Here is a 23,157-nt window from a genome sequence, read left to right on the forward strand (position 1 = left end):
AGAGCTTGCGAAGTGTATCCCTGTAGTTTGCATTGAATTGAGTTTCACTCGCATGTTGGCACGTGTGGGGAGAGATTTAAGGGCTGAACGCCATTGGTGGCTGGGCCATGATGCAAGAAAGCATAAATTATGAAGCCATATGAAACTGATTGGAGTGGGCAATGGTGACAGCACAAGATTAATCTATCTCTGGTCTGGGATGTCGTAATGGGGTATAGGGACCTTGGCTTGTGTTTCAGTGTAACCTTTTTCCTGCCTCCGTGCAGCCGTGTCCTGGGTGGCTAATTGTTTTGATCAGGAACAATCTTATTTCCAAAGGAATTTCCGTGAACTCACGATGAATTGTATTCTTATGGTATTCATATGATTAGCACTGCAATCATATTGCAGTTTGAAAGCCCGATTTACGTACTATACATTTCTCTGTGCGTGTGGTGCAGCATTTTGGCTTTAGGAGTATGATATGAATGTCCCTTTATGTACCATAGTGTGTTTCCAACATATCTTTGATGTCATGCACAGCATGATATGAAAAGCTGCTCTAGAGTGGTGTAACTTGGTTAGTTGACCTCAAGCCACCAGGCAAGCAGAGCATAAAATACATACAGCCCAAACTTGTTGCTGACTAATAATAAAGACTGGGCCCAAAAGGAGGTGAAGCTCTGAACAGTGTGGGAGATGTGGCAAATTACGAGAAGTTTTTCTAGTCAGAGGTGTGGGATTTTTATACTGCGGGCTGTGCACACATATTTCTGTACATTTCAGCTGTGACACAGTGAATTGGGACCCTTGAGTGTACCCCTGCAATGCTTTTCAAATCCATGTTCTAAATGCTGAATTGCAATGTGGGTCTTTACCACGTGATCTATAAAGCAATGAACAGAATAATTCAAATATAATAATTTGTAGGGTTAAGGAGGCTTCACACCACCCTACAATAATCCCTACAGGCCAGGTGCCCAGTTGGCTCAAACTGACAACCACAGGGCTGTTTTTGAAGGGGTGGTTTGCTTGGCAACCTTCACTGTCAAGCTCCTGGGTGTGAAGAGGTGATTGGCTTGGTGGTGGGATCAGAGAGAGCACACTGACCCGCAGTGCTTCTGATCTGCTGTGTGAAGTTGCGCGGTGAGGGAACATAATTGAACATTCTAAACTGGGAAAAAATGGGGGTAAAATGATTTGTCACTTTATATTTATAAAATGATTTTTTTTTTTTTTATTAGACTTTTTGCAGACATATTTTTTCAACATCCTCTAAGGCAAAAACAACATAAAATAATTTCCTGAACTGCACATTGAGAATGCTGAAAGAAAATTTTTTTTTGAACATTCACACTTTTCTTTTGCTGTAAACAAAACTAACTCAGACTGTACAGAAGAAATACAGTATGTATGAATGTACTCATAAAATGTATGCAAGCGGAAAGCATCTTATCATAAATACATAAAAAAAAAAACATGAAATACATTATGCAGTGAGCATAAATACTTTACATAAAAATAATGTCACTGATGGTTCTGCATTATAGAACCACGCATACTATTGCCTTAATTCTTCATTTCGATACAAAATATTGTACAACTTGAACCCTTTCCTTATTACAAACTAACAGTACCCTAATGAATTCAAAAGTTGAAACAGCTACTTTATGTGCCTCCACACATTTGATACAGACTTAATTACGCACAGATTTGTAAATTAAGCTCAAACATTGGCTGCAAAATAAAAATGTCAATATGCAAGTGTCTCAGCTATAACACTTGAGATCTAGTTTGCATAATCACTTCTGTAATGAGTGCAATTCTGAATGTACTGCCCTGTTTCATCTGTTGCATTTTTGCTCCACGTAATTAACATGCATGATTATAATCCTGTCTCTATATGAAAACTTAAATTGGAAACGTAGAAATAAAAACAGCTATTTTTTTAAAAAAATGTAACACTAAGTATCAGGGTTTTAATCAATTAAAATATTAATTTATTAGTTGCACAAGTACAAGTTTAGTAAAACAGATGTGCACAGATATATATGTAAGTATATTTGATTAGTTCGCTGGTATGCTCTTTTGTGTGGAGTTATCTTTCATACTTCCAGAGCAGTCTGAAGTTTGACAGCTAGATTCACAGCCCCTGGTTAGAACTAATCTTGGTCTACTCAATGTTAATTTAGATAAGGTAATCCGCGAGTAAAGCTAATCAGGGACTGTGAATCTAGCCATTTATGTTCACTTTATTTAAAAAAAGTAAGCTAGAGCTTCATTCACTGTAATGTAAAATGTCTTGTCTAACAGAATGTTTTGGTAGGCAGACTATAACGTCAGGTTATTATTATAACCCTGGTTCCCTGAAATAGAAATGAACCATTAACCCTCGGCCATGGTTACATTTCATACTTTTAAGGGAACTACTAGTCACTGCGCGTCACCTGGATAGAACACTGCTTGTAGGTTTAAACTACATGGAATTGTAACCATGAAGAGTAGCCCAAAATGTGTATTTCTAGTACAGTCACCAAGGGTGGTGCAATTTTAATTTTGAAATAAAATGTTTCAGCTGTAGAAAGAAATCAAGCTCTTGTTTACTCTTTCAAACAGTTGCATTACGAAGCTGATGCACAGTTTTACAACCCTATATCATCATGAAATACTTGTAAGAACCCTTCTGTTGTTGTGTATGTAGGATAATACCAGTTTAGTTCTCACATATGGAATACTTTGAACAAACAACCCAAACATGACATTTTAAAATACATATTATAAATGTTTCATTTTGGCAAATACAGTAGTTTTTCTTTAATTTTATTAGTATTTTCAGGATTTCCACATATGCTACATCAAATGTCACCTTTCTGTAGTTAACACAATTTGTACTTTTTCTTATCTGAAACAGAAAACAAAGCAGTTCAACCTAAATAGCAGTTCTATTGCATTCTTTATATTCCCTTCACAAGATATGTCCGTGTATAAACAAATCAGTCTCTCAACTAAACCCTCTTCTTCTGGCACAAACACATGGGGAAAACAGTGGGCATTCCTTTTAAGCATGTGAATTAATTTGTTTAATGAAAATAAAACCAAATAAACCAAAAAAGTGATTTTGCTGTTCCATTTTGCTTTTTAGTATAATAAAATGCTGTCTAAAATGTGCTGGGTTTTTTTTTTTCACCCATGCAGTATGGAAATGTATATACATAAATCCTTATCAATGGTCCCTCAGATTTTCCCAGTGTGTGTGCATTAAAAGCGGTGCTCCCCTCGCGTCATGTGGGAGGAGAACTCATACCTGTCCTGGCTTCGGTAGCCACACAAGTTGCACTCAAAGGGGTCTCGGAAACCGTGGCAACCCATGTGGATAGTATACATGACGTGGTCCAGGAAGAGAACTCTGCAGTGTTCACAGTAATAAGCCTTGACCTGCTCCCCCTCGTTAGTGACCACCCTGAACTCCGCTACAGCCCTCAGGAGATCGTACTGCCTGCCATGCTCCTCCTTGACGGCGGAGATGCCATTCCGAGCCTGCGGCGCGATGTGATTGGTCAGGTAGATGAGACCGCCTCCCCCAGCCCGCTCCTCGTTGTTGCTCTCAGAGTCGGTGGAATCTTGACAGCTGTTGCTAGGTGAGACATCCCTCTCTGTGGAAACTGACTTGGCCTTGGAGAGTAGGAGCAGGTTCTCGGCGGCACTGTCATGGACTGAGTGGCTGTGGTTGTTGCCATTGTTTGGTTTATGAAGAGGATATATGGGGCTGATGACCACATCGGAGGAGGCAGGGGGAGTCTGGACCAGGGGACGCAGGGACTCGGCCCCCAGGTAACTGATGGCACTGTTTATGGCCTGGTCCATGACATGAGGCTGCATTATCTCGCTGTCCTTGTCGTAGTTGTTTGAGTTGCCATCATAGGAGAGGTCCGACAGCCTCTTCTCTCCTGTTTTCACAAAAAGACAATGGTTAGCCAAACAGAATAAGAAAACACAGTATAAATATATTAATGTAAATTGTTAAAGAATACACTGCAATATAACTGTATTTCTTTTTAATTTTCATAGAAAGGTTTTATTATTAATAAAGCAGGGTTTCATTTCTAAACACTGCATTGTATAAAGGGTACCATAGCAGCCCAAATCTGCAGAAAATGGAATTCCTTAGAAATGCAGAAATTCTCAGTCTTCCACAGATTCACCAAATTCTGCAGCTACATAATCATAATTATCATAAGCAGCCTGCTAAACGGACCTGAAATGAACAGATGTTTTGTCTCCTTCAAAAAGTAGGAGTTAATTAAAGACTTGCGTTAAACCTTTGAAAATGTGTCCAATAAGAAGACTCATGTGATGTGATGCTTTTGTTAAAGATTTTACTACAAAAATGCTTGACATATTCCATTGAAAGTACTTAGAGTAAGTAGCAGGGTTCCGAAAAATATAGCGTTGTGCGTCCCCACGTGTTGCTACAACTGTTTAAATGACATTATCTCATTTTTCTTTTCATTGTTAACATCCTGACAACTTTTTACACTTATAAATTTAAAGTCTGTTTCAAAATTTTTTAAACCAAATGGCCGCTCTAGTGCACTGGGGTTTGAGATCTGTCCTCTAAATCAGTGGTTCCCAACCCTGGTCCTGGGGACCCCCTGTGTCTGCTGGTTTTCATTCCGAGTTCTCAGTTACTTAATGAAACTCTTAATTGAACTGTAAACTTGCTTAATTAGACCTTTTTACTTGTTTTCAGCTCAGTTGCAGATTTGAAATTAGCTATAATTTTTTTAAGTAACTTGAACTCTGTGACTGTTTAAGAGCTGAAAACACTTAAAAGGTCCAACTAAGCAAATTGTCAGTTCAATTAAGGGTCTAGGATTGGAAAACCCTGCTCTAAATCACTGCAGGAAGAGCGAGTGAGTTAAACACAAGTGCTCTGGCATTTCTGTTCCGTACCACATCATGGATCGTTATTGCTGTGTTACCTGTTTGCCAATGTGGGCAATACTCCTTACACTAAAACGAGCTTTGATGTTATAAGTGTAAAAAGTTGTCAGGATGTTAACAATGAATAAAAATGACAGGTACATTATTTAAACAGTTGTAGAAACATGTGGGGGAATGTAACAGTATTTTTTCTGAACCCTGCTGCTTACTCTTTAACCCTTAAATTGTTTGATATGATTATGTTTACTTGTTAAAAAAAATGTATAAGCCATTATTAATATAAATACTAATAATGACTGCGTCTAGCAATGGGTTTGATCCCTAGTTGCACAGTCTAAAAGAAGTATAAAATAAATACTGGCTGCCATTTTATACATGTCCCTCCAACTCAATTACACAAAGGGCTAGATCAGGGGTGTCATTTAACACTCCTCTCCAGGCATCAAAATGTTTCATAGGTAGTGTACCTTGAATAATGTCCATTTTTTAAATCATCAACTGTAAAAGACCTTGAAAAATATGAAATGTCTAATTGAACAAATAATTAGATCAATTAACTTCATTGAGAGCTTAAGTGGAATGAAAACCAGAAGACCCTGCACCCCTCGAGGTCTGGAGTATGACACCGCTGGGCTAGATTCTCACTTATTTACTCCAAATAGTTATTTGCACACTTTCTTTTGAAATGCACACCATAAAGTTATGAAATCATAAATACACAACACACCCATTGTATACAATGGATTGTAAGTAGTATTAAGCTGTTTTTTTAATTGTAATATTTTATTTATTTATTTTTTAAATAGCGTATACCACAGCCATGTTAAAGACTGGATTGCTTTCTGAGCTGTTGAAATTATAAAAAACTCTGTCAGACAAACGGTTTTAAATATCAATGATGATAAAGACCCTGAAATGTCTTGATGACCACTAAGGACAGGATCTTTTTTAGTTTAAAATACATTCAAAGATGCTTTGCACTGTGTTAGGAGTTGACGGAAAATTGACATAATTCACACTGCCTAGTTTTTACCCAAAGGGGAATGACATACTATAAACACATTTGTCCACTGTCACATCCCAGTGTCCTACACTTAAATCCCTATGTTTCTTACTGCTACAGATATAATTACTTTCCAGATCAGACCATACTCAACTAAAGGTATATACAAAAAAACATACAATGGTTTCCATTTTCCTGGTTGATGTTGATGAATAAGTTAAGCTGAAATAAATCCATTACAAACTAAACAAGTACAATGACACAATGGAAATACTGTTCTTTTGTACTAGCTAATTAAGGATGGCTGTTGTGGTCTGAGAGACTGAACCTCTCATCTCCTCACACATTATATATACACTAGCGTTTCCTCAGTTGGAGTTTGGCCTAGTCGCAAGGGTTCTTTTGTGGTGGTGATAACCCTACAGTATTTGTGAAGGACATCCAGAAAGCAAAACTATACTTCCACAGACTTGGTTACTAAAGAGAAAACAGCAACACCTACTTGACTGCACTTTCAACAAACATAAAAGATGTAACCCTTACAGAACTTTTTGAAGTACTCGTTTAGTTGTCTGCACATGCATAGTCTTGTGCTACTTAATTTAAGTATGGGGTGCTTAATAAAGTATGATGGAGTAAAGAGCTTTAAGAGTCAGTGGCGTGGGAAGCAAACACTAGAAGTAACTAATGGGGTGTTGATAATGCATCACAGGTTGTAAGATGCCATGCAGTAGGAACTCCCACTATAGCCACTCCTTATTTGCCTCCCATTACATCCTGGTTCAGCACACCAAATGTCACCTTCCGGCAGGGTACCAATATGTTCAATACTACAGTTTGCAGAACTGCTTTGTTTTGTATTTCTAGTTTTTAAAATGTTAAAAGGTATGAGACAAATACAAACTCCTATGATTAATGTAGATGGACTAAAAAAAGCAGACTTTTAACCCTTACCCACAAACTTCTGAGGCATAGAACTCTTACGCTTAGCTACGTTACTAGCTAGTCTGTCTAGCACCAGGGCTCTTTTTGATCCCATCTTGCTTAAGTCTTCACTCATCTCATTGTGGTTGCTTTCTTCCTTTACTACTGGAAAGCAAAATAGAAATGTGCAGTTTAGAATTAAAATAATAAGACGACTTCACAAATTGCTTAGCTCTGCTAAGATCTAATATTCTGTTCTCTACAAAGATCTAATAATAATCTAAGTTCTCAGTTGCAAAACAGCAAAATAGCCATCAGAAGTCTGTTTCATAAACTAATAAAAAATAAATGTGCTTGCCAGGAACCAGGTGCTTCACATTCTGGAGTACATTACCTACAAGCCTAGTAGTTGCAAACATTCTGCCCTGTAAAAGAAGACGCTTGTGTTGCAAAAATGATGTAAATCTTTTTCCAGATCTCCAGTAAATGCTTATTTTCTTATCAAATATTATTTCAACAAATGCGAATTGAATTAAATCTGTGAACTCTATTCATCCAATTTATAAAATATAATATTACTCACACGTATCTAGTTCACGCATGCAATAGCTCAATCGTACTGAGATATACAGTTCAGAGGCTTCAACCAGCCACAATGGACTGTGTTGTTTTGCTTATAAAATTGATTTTCATTTAGGATTTAAAACATATATACTAGAGACTATAGTGACCTGAACATGTATATGTGTACTGTGAGTTAATACAATATACATGAGCTAATTGAAATCTTAAAACATCTTGGAAACAGGGACGAAGGACATTCAACCTAGAAACAGAGTAATGATACAATATCAGGGGGAAAAACTAAACAAACCAGCCTAAATAAAGACATGCAACTTGTGAACACAGGCTGGCAGCAGCGGCAAGACAATCGTTGACTGCTCATGCGTCTCCTTTTCCAACCACCTCTGCTGCGAGTTACTGTATTATATCAGAAGTTGCTGTGTGTAGTGTGTCTTATTGTTATAACAGATGTCATCTTTTGCATTTATTGGTTGCTCAAACTGAACAAAATGATTTCTGTTATAATATAGACACCCAACAAACTGCGTATTAGCTTATTTTTACTCAAAAAGACGAACAGTGTACTCATGAACGACTATTAAACATAAAAAGTGTTTTTTTACGCAAGTTGGCACATGATGATGTTTATACACAAAATAGGATTTTGACAAATCCATAACGATTGATTTCTCATATGTGATTTATAATGAGCAGTGTTGGAAACCTTGTACAACAGGAAAGGCGTTTAAACGAACAAAATCAGAACCAGTCAGAACCTCACAATTCTCCAGTAGGTATTTATTGCTGCACAATTCCCTTCTGTGAATTTTAAACCATATTTAAAATGCTCACCCTGATGCATTGACAATAATCTGTCCGTCACATTCTATATGGTATAACTTCTGCCTAAAATTTGAATCTCCTGACCTCATACTTCAGCCACAGCTGGATTTTTGGGCATTTTAAAGCACCAGGGAATCATCCTGGATTTCATTAACCACATATCCTGTTCCCAGGATAACCCATTAAAAAGGGTTTGTGCTGCAATCCAATATTAAGTTTTTTAATTGTGTACTTAAATAATTACAACTGGGATGTTAATACAAACCAACTGATACATTTGGAATAAATATTTCTCTTTTCTCAAATATTAACAAAAGCATACCAGATTCAACACATCTTATTAATAGCAACCATTAATTCAACTAGCCCGTCAGAACACAGTTGTCTGTAGGGGTTCTTGCACAGGTGTTGAAGGTGAGACTATCAATCAAATTAGACTGACTCTCTCTATCTTCCTTAAGACCACTAGAAATGATCTTCAGTAGAAGGCGTGTTGCAATAAACAACAATGAACTTAAGACTGAAAAACAAGAATTGGAAACAAAATAACATGACATTTGTAAAGAATAATACCTTTTTAAAAACCCTTTCTACCTTTAAATACGGTAAAAACAAATACGGTGTATACATATAAAATAATAGATGAGCATATGAACTTAGGGGCTCCCGAGTGGCGCATCCAGTAAAGGCGCTCCATGTGGAGTGCAGGATGCGCCCTATAGACTGGAGATCACTGGTTTGAGTCCAGGTTATGTCATCACTGATCATGGCCATTAGGCAATTCTAAACTGGGGTACAAATCAATGTCAACAACTAAATAAAAATAAATATTGGGCTTCATGAGTTACAGGAAATTAATTCCATCTACAGTTTAAACTGCAAGACTTACATACACAGCCACCCATCGCTATACTGCAGATTCAGATATACATTTCTCCACATTATTATAGTCTAACTGCACACACCTTAGCTGTACTATACATAGACAATTTCACTTAGAATTACTGTTTGTTTTATTTCGTACTACTGCACATCACAAACTAAACATACCGAACAATTAAAAACAAAGCATTAATATTGTTCTGTTATCATATACACACTCATTGCACAATAACACAAAGCAAATTAAATATCTACTTTAAGCAATGCACTAGCAAAAAACACAGGGCAGTGACCTTGGCTCCATAGCAACAAGCCTCCTATGTTGTGAATGGATTCTTTCAATGCAGAGGTTTGGGCATTTTGAGAAAGCAGAGGAAGATTCATGAGATTAATTGCAGACTTAAGTTGATGAGAAGCAATACCCTCCGCAGTATGAATTAAAATGGTATGCTACTTTTTACACGAAAAATGAGAACAAGTGTGTTGTGTAGAGGATTTATATTGGACCCTGATGCCCCCGATAAAACAAGGGAGTGGCTGTACAGTATTCGTTATTAGCCTATTTGTTTTTCTATGGGTCTCTCGCTATATCTCGGCCCTCGATATATATATATATATATATATATATATATATATATATATATATATATATATATATATATATATATATATATATATATACGATTTGTTTGCGGGTCTTTGGGTGCACGATATATCAACCCACACAACAACACTACACATATAATATATATATTATATATATATATATCCATTATATACTGTGTGTACATATATTTGTGTGACGTTTCCAAAAACGTTAGTGGGGTATCTTAATTGTGTAAAACACAAAGTGATTTCAAAAAGTAATGATGCGATAGTAATCATTGGACGATAAAACAACACTATTCTGTTTAGAATGGGCAAAGGTACATTTATTACTGAACGTTCACATGACTAATTCATTATTAAAATAAGTGGTACCCCATTTGATTTGAAAAATATTTGTTTTACATATTGCAGAAGGTTACTTGATAAGTTCATGTTAACAGCATTTAGCTCTGTAAGCATCTCCATGTAAAACCACCATAGCATCTTTTAGAAAAAAAGGTGACCGCATTTCTAATGCAGACATGCCTGTGGGATTCTGCAGCATGCCCTGGCTACCTGCTACCTCTCCGACCCCTTATAGTTTCCTAGCAACACTCTTACCTGAGTAGACAGTGTTTGGCAGCCCCATGCTTTGCAAGTAGTTGTGACAGCGCTCTTTATGTTCCTCTAATGAGCTGCGCTGTTTGTAGCTCCGGCCACAGTATCCACATTTGTGAGGCTTCCCCACTGCCGAGAATAGAAATGAGCATTAAAGAAATTAAAAGGGCATACTTTTTTTTTTTTTTTTAATGGCTCAACTTTCTGGGTCCCCTTGAGTTTTGGAAAAGGTTTTGCAACTTTTGTCAAAGTAAAACATAAAGGTTCCACTATTAAGAATCTAATTCAGACCAGTGGTGCCCTGCTCATGTCTGTTCCTTACCATGCTTTGTGATGATAATTCAGATATACAGTACAAGTGCAAACTGTATTTTGTTTGTCTGAAATATATCTTCTCATTTTCCCAAATCTCCATTTTCCAGTGAACACATGAATTTGTGCACAAATGATTGTAAATAAACTTCTTCATGTCTGTTATATATTCAGTTAACTTAAAAGTAGTTTAAATGAACTGCTATCACTCTTTAAATGATGAAAAAATTGTTTAAAGACCAAATAGGGTTCATTCTGGAAATCATTCTGCTGCAGCAATGTTGAAATCTGTTCATTTGTCACGAAACTCTGTCACCTGTGTCAACAATTGTATTGTATAGAGCTGATACAGTTCAAAGGTCTAAGCATCACGACAATGTCGTAATGGGGATCTGAAAGACTGGCCGATGAAATACAGTCCACAGCCAGCTGTGAATTTAGATCAAACAATACTGGAGCCGCTCAAACATCAACAAATTTCTATGGAAATTTTACGGGAATCGAGATAAGAGTGTAACAAAAGCAAAAACCCAAATAATAATTTAAAGTCAAATATTGGTAAAATGTAGAACAGTTATATCTTCTAGGACACTGCTGCCATGAATGTGTCATGTGTTACAAGGATCACTGCATTGTCATACTTGAAAAGACAAGTCATCAGTTTCACTGCTTCAGCAAAGCAGTTTTGAGCCTATTGAGGTATTCCACTGAACAGCTTTTGGAAAACAAAAATGATTGTCAAGGGTTCTACTTAAATACATATAGCCTTACTCTGTTCAGTAAAACCACAGACAAACTACATCACTGATCAGAGTGTAAAGCACAACTTCTGATGTTGCAAACATGTGATTAAAAATAACTCTAGCCTTTACAACATTAAAAATACTACACAAAGAAGAGGCATTTTTCATCAGCTGCAATTTCCATAATAATACATGTGTATTCACCTTGAAAAAAGCCAAGCAAAACCATTAACAAGCGACACAGTCATAGTCAGCAATGGCTACACAGTACTGGGCAGAGGTACTGTACGATAGAACCCAGGTGCTGACAATTTAACATATTCTACTCCATGTCCAGTGTGAATTGGTTCTACCTCTGGAGCTAACTATTTGACTGCCACCTTCATACAGAACCATTGCATTGCTAGTGTGGCGCACCTGCATTTTCAATAAAAATAACTTTGGAGATACTTCTTCAAATACTGTACTCTGAATTAGAAACAGGTCGTAAACACTAATACATTGTGGACTACATATTTGCTTGTTTTGTTTGCTTCCTTTTGTGTAATCATTTTTTGTTTTGTTATATATTTGAAATGTTATGTTTGTATTTGACCTACCAGAGTGAGTGCGCAAGTGACCCGTGAGGGCATCTCTACGGCGACAGGCATAGTTACATAGGTGGCACTTGAATGGCTTTTCACCCGAGTGCAGCTTTATGTGGCGTAGTAGGTTGCCCTTCTGTGTGAAGGAGGCGCCGCACTGATTACACTGAAACGGCCGTTCACCTGTGAAAAACAAAGAACACATCCGAGCTTCATTAGCAAGGGGGGTGTTGGGGGTGGGGTCGAAAGGTTCAGGCAGTGACTGATGCCTCTCGCCTCAGGAGGCCTACAGTGAGTTTGTACTGGGCTCTGGTCACAAGTAAATTTGGTAGTCTCAGCTTTTACTTCACAAAACCACAACTTAGTTGTTGACTGTCTCTATTTGAGAGGTTCCTCTGGTTATTAGCTCTTTGTTATCTTAGATCTGCATTAGAGACTTATAACTATGCTTAAGGAGAGTTCTAATGAGGGGCCTGCTTTTGAAATCCCTATATTGTTTTGTTGTACAGATGTTTACCCTGTGCAGTAGTTTACTGAGTCATTTGTTTGTGTCTTTGATTGTGTATTTGTACATAATATTCTGCGTGTTTCAAGGCTTTGTGTCTTGGTTAAATAAATTTCAATTTGACATTTGTGTGGTAGCTCCTGTAGGGTCTGACTGAATTGTCCCAGAAGCCATTGTCCCTTACCTTTCATGAGAAATCACTAGCCCCAAAATTAGAAAAAAAAAGAAGCTTAATTAAACCTAATAACCATGAAGATTTCAGCAAGAAAAGTTCACTTCCCTGGTCTAGTGTGCGACTTGTGGAAGCAGGCTGGTGTGATAGAACAAGAGGCTTTCAGACTAAACCTGCCAGTTTCTTAATGCTTCACTGCCTTGGGTCAATTTGATCTGAAAATCTAATTTTTTTTCTCTAAAATCAGAATGGCACATCACAATGCAAATTCAAACTCATTTAAATAAAGTGAGAGCAACATTTTGTGTTGAAAAGCCACTCTTCCTGATCAACAGTTTTGGAATAAACCAATATCCACTTCTGTGTGTTGTGGCATTTTGGGGGAAGATTTAAATGTCTTTTTTTTTTCAAAGGCTCTATAAAATAAGAACCGCCAGTGAAGCAGCAAAATAATATATATAGAAGAAACTCATTAAAAATGCATTTCAGGATCACAGTTTCACCTCAGCACATTTTTATATTTAAATGAGAGCCACTTCATTATAGACCGTATAATAACTTCTTTACATTTACATTTTCCTGTTTTTTTTTTTTTTTTTTTTTTGCTCTATTAGCTTCTGACCTGCCAACAGTCAAAACTCCAATACATCAGTTAAAAAAACACCTTTATCATTAGTTACAAACCTTTACAAATTCAAAAAATACATACTATATATACACTACATCATTCTAAAACAATGGATTACCCAAACAATTCTAAAGTTGAACATACAATACATGCATATTCAATATACTCTCGATTATCTGCACAGGAGTTTGTGCTTAGATCAGAATTACCCATGAATAATAATTAATACCTATCTGATACCACTTGACTGTATTTAATATACATATCCACATTCTTCCAAGTGAAACACGGTACAAAGTAGGAGTGGATCAATCTGAAACAGGTTTGTCGTTATATGAGAAGGGTATAATATAGGGTTTAAATTGAAAAGCCATTCAAGTCTTACTGGCATGATGTGGTTTATAGATACTCAACTAACTGTTTAACAATAAGTTACACTCAAATATAAAAATGTGTAGACACCCACACATCCAAAATCGTCATTTTGAACAAAATCTGCAATTCTGACAAGTTTTATCCCCATTAATAGATAATGACGTTCTCTGCTTGAAACCAAGCCGATTTCTATTTTCAGAGGATAACCTTACATATTTTAGGTAGCGAGAGACCAGTGTAAAATAGTGCATCAAATGCAGATTTGGACAAATTATTTAGTTTGATCCCATGTGGCTACGATATTTCGCCTATATTTACTGGAAATAAGTTTGCCATTGATACATTACCTCCTCTGGATATGTGTGACAGTGTTTTGAAGAAGTCTGGGAACTGTATAGCTGTATATTTATTCCCCTTTTCTCAGTTAATGTCATAGTCAACACATTTTGCATATAGTGTTTATGTAACCCTGAAAATAAGTTTGAGCATGGTGGCAGAAGATATGCAATATTACTGCCACAAAAAGGTACATTCTTCTTGTATGATGCCCATGACTAAACTAGACAGAGAATCGTAAAATACAGTTGTGTACCGAGTATGTACTCCCTTCACCACACTTCGTTAGCCATCTTAGTTCACAGGTCAAAGTGAAGGGTGCCATTACATTGGAGCTTCCATAGCATTGCAAAATAAGAAGCTGGCATTTCAGTGGTTTATGAAATTTTAGCAGTTGGAGTTGCAGTGGCCATGGGGGTCAGGAAGATACTTAATTACATAATACAAACACACCGACTAAGGAATATGAATGTGTCCTGTAACTTGAAGGCTTACCAATTATAATTATACGTACCCTGACAAATTAGCAAGTAGAAATGTACAGTATTCAACTAAAGCAGAACTGAATTGGTCATAAACAAATGACACAAGGACATACTTTGAAAGACAGAGACAGATAAAGAAATAGAGATAAGGCTTCTCAAATTACAGACAAATCCAGATGTTAACCACATGACTACCCAGAGCTTCTTTACCAATTCCTTGTATGTACCTGGGTGAGAATGACATCACAGGCAATCATTAGAATGACCAGTGGAAATCCTGTATCCTTAACAGCCAACCAGTAAGCACACTATTATTTAATGGCATAGGTTTAAGATACTTAAGAAGTGCTAAACATTACAGGATACAAACAGAGTTTACAACAATATTAAAACATCTATTTTACAGAATATGCACTTACATGTGGGGACCACACATGGGCAATCCTTACTGAGACATTTTGATATTTAGCTGATTTTCTACAAAATAAGCAGGCAAACTAAGTATATAATATAGAAAAACCGTAGGAAATATTTGTACGTACAATATACTTACAATGCAACATAGATGTTACACAACCCCCAAACCCAAAACAATGGTAATAAATGTAGCCAGGTCTTACCGGTGTGGCTTCGTTTGTGTACCATGAGAACATTTGGACCGATGCAAACGATTCCACAGATATCACACTTTAGCTTCCCATTGGGGAGACGAATGCCACCGACTGAAGAGTAGGCTTTGCTGCCTTGGCCTGCGTGGGAGCCATTCAATTTCACTCCTGAAGCATCAAGCACTCGCAAATCCTCTGCACATTCTTCCCCATTCACCTCACAGGCACGCCCATTCTCTTCATCATTCTGATTCTCTACTTTAATATTACTGGCTGAAAGAAATTGCAGTAGTATACCTTTTAGTATTAGCATGTCGTTCTACAGCTTGCTCTCATTTTACATGAAGTGACCATACTTTTAAAGAATAAACTGCCTACAAATTGAATCCTTTTCAATTTAAATGTTTTATTTCTTGTATTGTTCAAATAAAGTTGCCGAACAAAATAATGTCATGAATTTTACCTGTTAGCATTTAACACTTCCATTCGCTATACTGGTCTCAACTGTGCAGTTTTGAATAAACACATGTTATAACAAACATGATATTAGGTACTGTGCTAGACAAAGAAATCTCTGTTTGCAGGCCATGCTTGGTTATTTCACTTGGACAGTGAAACTGACCCCATCTCTTTCTTTCTTGTCGTAAACCACTCAGAATCTAAATACACAATTATTACAACACGTATGCCTTTGAAAAACTGTAGGTTACTATGAGGAGTTAAAGGAGTTAATAGGGATATCCGATATATATATATATATATATATATATATATATATTATATATATATATATATATATATATATATATACGCTGTGTGTTTTTCTTTTCATTACAAAAAACAGAGAGAAGATTGAGTTACAGGTTCTGAATTATAATCTGTTTACACACTAGTCCATAGACTGCCCAAACAAAAATGACGAATTACATCCTTTTTGTTGTTAAATATTGATTAAAGTATGTTTAAAAACTCCAAGTAGCTGTTTTAATTCAAATATCAGCATTCATATTATTCTTAAAAGTATTATTATTAATGAAACAATAAGGAACAATGCAATTGTAGTTCTGATATAATGTAATTTGTGAGATGCAATGAATCTTTGGCCAATGTGCGGTAGAATAGGAAGAGATAAGTGAATGACAGTGGAAGTGACTAAGCTTTGCAGATTGTGCAGCCCCATATTAATGAAACATGCTTTAACATGCAGTGTCGTACCAAAGGTGCTCCGGGCTCAGACTAGAGACTCAAGTCTCGCCCCCAGTCCCAAAAAATAAAAAAAATCAACACTAATCACTTTTAAACAGGGAGCTGACTAGCCCTTTCTGAAGCAATGTCCTTAGTTAGCTAACCCCTGTCTAACCACCTTGCTACAGAGTTAGCCAGACAGCAAATGCATACAGATACAAAATGATCTGTCTGTGTTCATTCTTTGGCAAAAAGCGATATCTGTTACAGATAGAAATAGCAGTAGCCTAGGGCCCCACAACAGAAGAAAAGAGCGAGAAGTACTATTTTTTTTTTTTAAGCCAGACTGGTTTCACTGGAACCGTTGGAAGCCCTGGTAGGGTGATGGGTTGCTTGGAGTCCCCTTTAAGACAGGGACAGATAGCAAGGGCTTTTAGGTGATGTCATAACTCATGAGAGCAGGTCTTAAGCAATTTAAAGTCGTTCAAAAACCCAGAGCTATCTTTTACCAGCTTAATAAGAGATGCTGTAGTATTTTCATACTTAAAATATATGCTGTAAATATATCAACAAGAATTTTTTTAAGTTATTTTAAAACTGAAAGTTGATTGCAGTAAGAACGCAGTTTTTCATCCTGCCTGCTGTTCCAGAAGAGGTGCTTGTTCATTTACAGAAACTGTAAATGTTTTGGTCTTTTTGAAAGTTTTGAAAAGATGGTTACAGGATTGTTTTCAATGTGAAGGCAAGGACCTTACGTAGGAACTATTCTAGACTAGCATCATTATCGACAATTAGGTATAATTTATACAAGGAAACCATGTGCCAGTATAATAATAATTCCAACATATTGTCCATGTGGCAAATTCCATCTCATGTGACGAACAACAGTTCATTTTCGTCTCTTATTTTTTATTATGATTATTTATTTGTTTTGCGCTCTCTTGGCAGTATAACGCATTGTAGGAGTGTCTCAGTGCCTAGGAGAGCAGGCCTACACCAGTTACTTTTATTACATGTTTCTTGTGTTAAAAAAACTAAAAACTAAAATACTTACCACAAGTAAACCCTATTGAGAGCAATATCTACTTCACTGGCTTCATAGAGAAGGGAAGAAAATATCTAGCAATTGCTGGTGAGCAGCAAGAGATAGAATGGTACCACACGCTGGGTTATTACTGTATATTGAGCAGATATCTAAAATTGGTACACAAGTAGATTTATCTATGAATGAGAATTCATTGACTAATTTTCAGTATTTATACCAGCTTAATCACTCTATAGGCCTCTTTAACCAGCATGGCCAGCTGGAAACCAGTAACTCAGCAGCTCATACCAGGATACACCAGTGCGGACCATTGCTGGTATTACAGGGAGCCATATAGTGTGTGTGGTGTGTGGGGCAGAGCTCAAATTAAGTGCCATTAAATCTATAGCGTCCACGTGGTAGAGCAGACTTCCATCTCAAGTGACGGACAACGCTTCCTTTTTTTCATTATGTCTTTGTTTTGTTTTGTTTTACAAATTCAGGAATAGGGAATTTCCAATGAACTATAAAGAGCCTCCCCACCTCACATTTGTGTAGAACACAAAGATAAACAGGAAACAAACTGAAACTGAAGAGGATGTACAGTAAATAAAACAAAACACTAAGATAAAAACAAGCCCAGCCTTAATGCCAGTCAACAGCAGCCTGTGTGGCTTCTAGGCCACTGACTAATCTGCTTTCTCCAAAAGTAAGCAAGGAAGGTAAATATATTACACATTCTCCCGCTTTTTCATTCTCATTTAGCAGAAAAACACACTTCCTATAACACTATGAGTAAAGGATTTTGTATTATATTTTAGTTCATTCTTGCTACACCTGTTTTAGATAATATGAACCTGATTTAATGAGCTTTTACCCCACTACAAATCAACAGGTTTGTTAAAATAGATGTTAATTAGTTCTACATATACTGTATTTGAGTTGGTGTTCTGTGGAGACTAGGGTAATATAAGGTATTAGTATTTTCCCCTCTGAAACAATTCCAGCCTTACTGATCCTAACTTGAGCTGTACAGTAATTACAAGATGCAGCCACCAGGTGGCACAGTGTACAATAGTACAATGAATGGCTTGTTAAAGAAGAATAAAAGTAATTTCTTAGATCGGAAATGTGGGGGGGGGGGGGGGGGGGGGGGGGTTTGTCTCCGAGCCGGCCAGTCCTTTGAATTACTGCACAATGTAACCAACGCCCCAGCAGAACATTAAAGAAGAAGTGTTGTTCTTCGGATGAGACCAAAGCCCTTTCTCCTCTGTGTACACTAAAGATCCCAGATGCAGCATGGATATACAACTGAGTAAACAAGATGCTGTGTCTCAACAATTCTGTCACTGTGCTGCTTTCAGACCAGTCAGAACAAGGTAGCTAGAAGGATTCACATTGGAGGCACAAGGCATTGTATGACTCCTGCAGCTTAAACTGTGGAGAATGTACAGCAGAGTGCACGGAAAGCTAAACTATGTAATAACATAGTAAACAGATTCCAAGGAATTGTTTTTTTGGGGTCATTTTGATTGTGGAATATATTCATAGTGTTTTGCTTTAGGTGTATCCTTAGTGTTTGAATGTTAAAGCACTCTTGTCAGCCCAATGGAATTTTCCTTGGTGCAATGTCTGCCTGTTAATGCTCGCATGTGCTTATCTACACTCCTCAGGTACAGAACAGCACAAACATCCCAGCAATGATGACACTGCGGTTTGCTTGTCATAGTGCAAGCAGGTTTCCACATCGCCATACAGGCTCATGAAGAGGAACAAGAAGAAATATTGAAATATAGGAATCCAGGGAAAAAAGAGGAAGCCTCAACAAGCAGGTCAGCTCAACTGACACACTAAGAATTTAGGAGAAGTGACAGAAAGGGAAGCGCTGACAAGGAATTATACAAATCAGCAGCTGAAGCAAGTCTTTTGTAGTCCTGTAGTTTTTCTGATTACAGAAACAGGGATAATAACAGTATCTTTAACACTGTTACTCTTGGTTGTAAAGACTAAACTCAGCCTACTGGTAGAGGTTATAACAATTGCTATTTTAGCTTTTTATAACAGCAGTTACACTCTGGTGTATTTTAAGGTCAGAGATTATTCTGAGAGCTGTCACCAGGAGTTTTTATTGTATTTATTCCACTACAGTCACTGTCTTTTTGGCATCTTTGTTTGTGCACATTACAATGATGTGATTATGTATTTTCACTAACTGTATTGTGATTGTCAAAGGGCTGTAACTTAAAAAAAAAGGACACTAAGGAACAAACACAAACCGTGTGCATCATTTTATTTTCTGCTAACTTTGTCTGATTCACATCTTCCAGGCTGGCGATCTGAGAATACAGCAAAACCACAGAACATTTCGTGCAAATGCAAACAACTGTCTGGATTGGTTCATTTCCTTGCAGGTATGGGTCACAGGCAGACCTCACAACATATATTAAAAGGAAAAAAAAAGTTCTCTGCAGCCTGTGAGGTCTGCATGGTTCTGCACTGCATTATGAGTATACGATTGCATTTGTTTTTTTGAGGTAGAAAGACAGACAACAGGAAACTGCTCTTCATACCCTCGACCCTACCACTGCTGAGTTTCTGAAGAGCTAATTCACTCTCCCCCCTATACCATAACCACTATATCATGCTTCCATTCGCTCTCCTGACTGAAAACTGCATTTCTGACACATTTAGCTCAAACACTAATTAAACACATATACATAAGAAAAAGCTATGTAAAGCATTTTGCACCAGGTGTTACAAATGATGTAACCATTTCCTGAAATAAGCAATGCTTACAATGTCATACAATTATAACAATTTGTATTTGTAAAGCAACTTTCATGCAAAAATCCCAAGGTATTGTGAAATTACCTGCATTCATGATATCAGATATACTGTACCTTGGAATGTCAGAGGGACCCTTGGTGCGGCTCCTATCAATGAAGTTGTCTTGTTGACAGTGCTGATTTTAATTGCTTTTAGTTGCAAATATAACATTGCAATTTCTCAATGTATTAATGCAAGCATGTATAGGGTATGTTTTAAATCATCTAAAAACAACTTGTTTCCAGAAGAACACTTTATACTGTAACTATGGGCCAACACTGTAAATCATGTGTTTAATAATTAAACATAAGTCTTTTATAACAAATTATAAACACGTTAGTATGTTCCATAACATTTAATTTGAATGATATTTGTAGTTACATTATTCAGCTGATTTGTAAAGCACTTACAAAAAAGCAATAAAAAAACAACTATAGCCCAGCTGTACACACTACTTCTTGAACCTGTTGAGTCCCATGGGTGAGTTGGATTTCTGTTTCTCAGGAGCATTACTGGTAGTTAAGTTAAAAAAGGACAAAAAGTTTCCCAGAATTTTGCTACCTGTGTTTTACAACCTGTTAGTCCTCTACAGTCAGTCAACTATGAATGCTTTAAAATTACTGTGACAATACTAGGACAGCCCAATACCACAATGCTGGATTTTTCATACTGTATTAGATAGCAGTGTTCTCAGAACAAGATATCTCAGCCACAAGGGTACCAGCAGGGGTGTGCATCCTGCTCCACCTAGATATTGGGACTGGTTGACCCCAATGTTTCCCCAGATAAGATCACCTTAAGCCAGAGGAGGGATGCAATAATTACGTCTGCACCAGGGGTGTAGTGCTGCGGGGTCAGCAGGAACCACCAACCCACCCTCACTTCTTGGGCAGGGGGAGCACCGCTTTATACTTAAGGTGTAGAATATTTAACTGTTTTGCTCCTATTACACAAATCTTTTTTTTGCAATAGGAGGACAGTGAGACAAGCTGATTCTGGACCAAACCATTCAATATACGAGGGTGTGTATGTGTGTGTTACGCACAGGATTAATAATAATAATAATAATAATAATAATAATAATAATAATAATAATAATAATAATAATAATAATTTCATGAATTAAGCATTACTTTTATGTTTAAGTTAATTAGTTGTATGAAGGTTGTGTATAATTGTATAAGTGATGTTATTTCACTTTGTAGTCCCCCACTCAAACAGCATGATATTATACTCAAATAGCATGATTATTACTGTGCATTTCTTAATATAGCTAAAGTTAGAGATGAAACCTGTTATACATTCACCGTTATGTAACTACTGTAGAGTGATAAACTGCAGTTCTGTTGAGTGTGTGGGGAAACAGGGATGGCAGGGGCGTGGTAGTGTTGGGGGGGGTAGAAATAGAGACCACTCACTTCTAAATATAGCACTGCACCCCTGGCCTTCACTTAGAAGTCTGTCTTTTAGTAAAATGGCAAAAGAGGGAACCAAAGATTAATTCTGACTATGAAGAAGACTGGAGCAGTGGTTCCCAACCTGTGGTCCACAAAGAACTCCCAAAATTTGGTTAAGAAGTTCTTTCAGAAACCTGTTTCTACACAATCACACATTGTACTACTACAATATAAGTTGTCTGCATTTTTCCCCTTTATCTATTTTCTTTAATTACGGCTGTGTTTATAAATAATATATATTACCACTCCCTTTTATGCAATACCAAGCATCGCCTACAGGGCCACCATTAACTGAAACAGCTTTCTAATATGAAATAAATACTAACTAAATATCTGTTACACATTGTGAAGGCACATTTGTCTCGTCAAAATTACAGACTTTTTTTGTTAGCCAGCATTATTTAAAAAAAAACAAATCTACATCTAGCATTCACGTCAACGTGCATCTTTATAATCTATGCTCGTTCTACTGCTTGTTTTCATGGTTCAGGAAACAAAACAAAACAAAAAAACATAATCTGGCTGACCCAGCCCTTTCGCTCTGCATAATGCTTAGTAGCGCACTGTGTTCAGTATTACTAACTCATTGGAACGACTAAATTAAATGCCATTAAAAGGACAGTTTTAGTACTTTTGATTTTCAACAATATAAAATATGTGCTCCAGTGTTGCCAGGGATAAAAGAATATACCTATTATTACCATATTACACATTTTTGGATAGGTTATCTGCTTATAGTAACAGAAGATAATGTGAAACAAAAAGAGGCTGTATTTGTTGCTTGACTTGTGAACTGTACCATAGTGTGAATGGTCGATTTCAGCTCCCTGTTATTATATGGGTTTATTCAGCCAGGTTTAATATCAAACAAGACTACATGCCAAAAGGAAATTCTACTTCTGGAAATAATGTGTACAGTCTGATCTTGACGCTGTCATATTTAATCAAAATGCTATAAATCCTACTGCTATAAATTCAACTATGTGCCACCAATCCTGTTTAATTTACATATCACAGCAGAGGCAATGGAACAGCTTTCAGGGTGTGCTGAAAGCCACTGAACAAAACTGTAACCCCTATATATGATGGAAGCCCTGTACCCCTAGTTCCAGCACCCCTGCATCACAGCCCACGAGAAGAAGTAATATGTAACATCCTGTACACTCGCCAATCATTTTTTAATTTTTCAAATTGCTTCACATCCACCTCATCTTCGTATTCCAGTGTGTTTTTTTTATATGTACATTGAGCAAAGTTGCATTAGACATTGATTTGCTACACAAGGTAACGGTTGCATGGATCAGTACTGGGATTTACATTTACTGGATCCGTGGACGTCCCAAAGCCCCAGTGTGTTATTTGTCAGGAGGTTTTGCCAAACTAAACTCTTAAACCTGCAAAACTGAAAAGCCATTTATCTACAAAGCATTCACAATGTGAAAAAAAACAAATTTTTTTAAATTAAAGAAACGGCAACTTTGCCATCCGCAACTTTTATTGTGTAAAATGACAACATTGTTTGATGAACTGGCAGCGAAGTCCAGGAATCTCATTAAGTTAGAGTGATATAAA

General features: G+C 36.9%; 1 protein-coding gene across 7 annotated transcripts in view; it reads right to left on the minus strand.

Moving 5' to 3' along the window:
- Positions 1 to 1,074: 1,074 nt before the first annotated feature.
- LOC121312948 (DNA-binding protein Ikaros-like) overlaps positions 1,075 to 23,157 on the minus strand; it is a 41,224-nt gene continuing 19,141 nt past the window's right edge. Inside the window, exons 4-8 of one of the 7 annotated variants that reach the window (XM_041244934.1) lie at positions 15,106 to 15,366; positions 12,000 to 12,167; positions 10,349 to 10,474; positions 6,881 to 7,012; positions 1,075 to 3,926 (exon numbers count right to left, since the gene is read on the minus strand). In XM_041244934.1, coding sequence (XP_041100868.1) covers positions 3,238 to 3,926; positions 6,881 to 7,012; positions 10,349 to 10,474; positions 12,000 to 12,167; positions 15,106 to 15,366 — 1,376 coding nt within the window. In that variant the 3' untranslated portion in view covers positions 1,075 to 3,237. Of the gene's footprint in view, positions 3,927 to 6,880; positions 7,016 to 10,348; positions 10,475 to 11,999; positions 12,168 to 15,105; positions 15,367 to 23,157 lie in introns of all 7 variants that reach the window. The other 6 variants (XM_041244933.1, XM_041244937.1, XM_041244936.1 and 3 more) reach the window with 6 other exon arrangements.

Source organism: Polyodon spathula, chromosome 3, assembly GCF_017654505.1.
Source record: "Polyodon spathula isolate WHYD16114869_AA chromosome 3, ASM1765450v1, whole genome shotgun sequence".
Taxonomy (NCBI): domain Eukaryota; kingdom Metazoa; phylum Chordata; class Actinopteri; order Acipenseriformes; family Polyodontidae; genus Polyodon; species Polyodon spathula.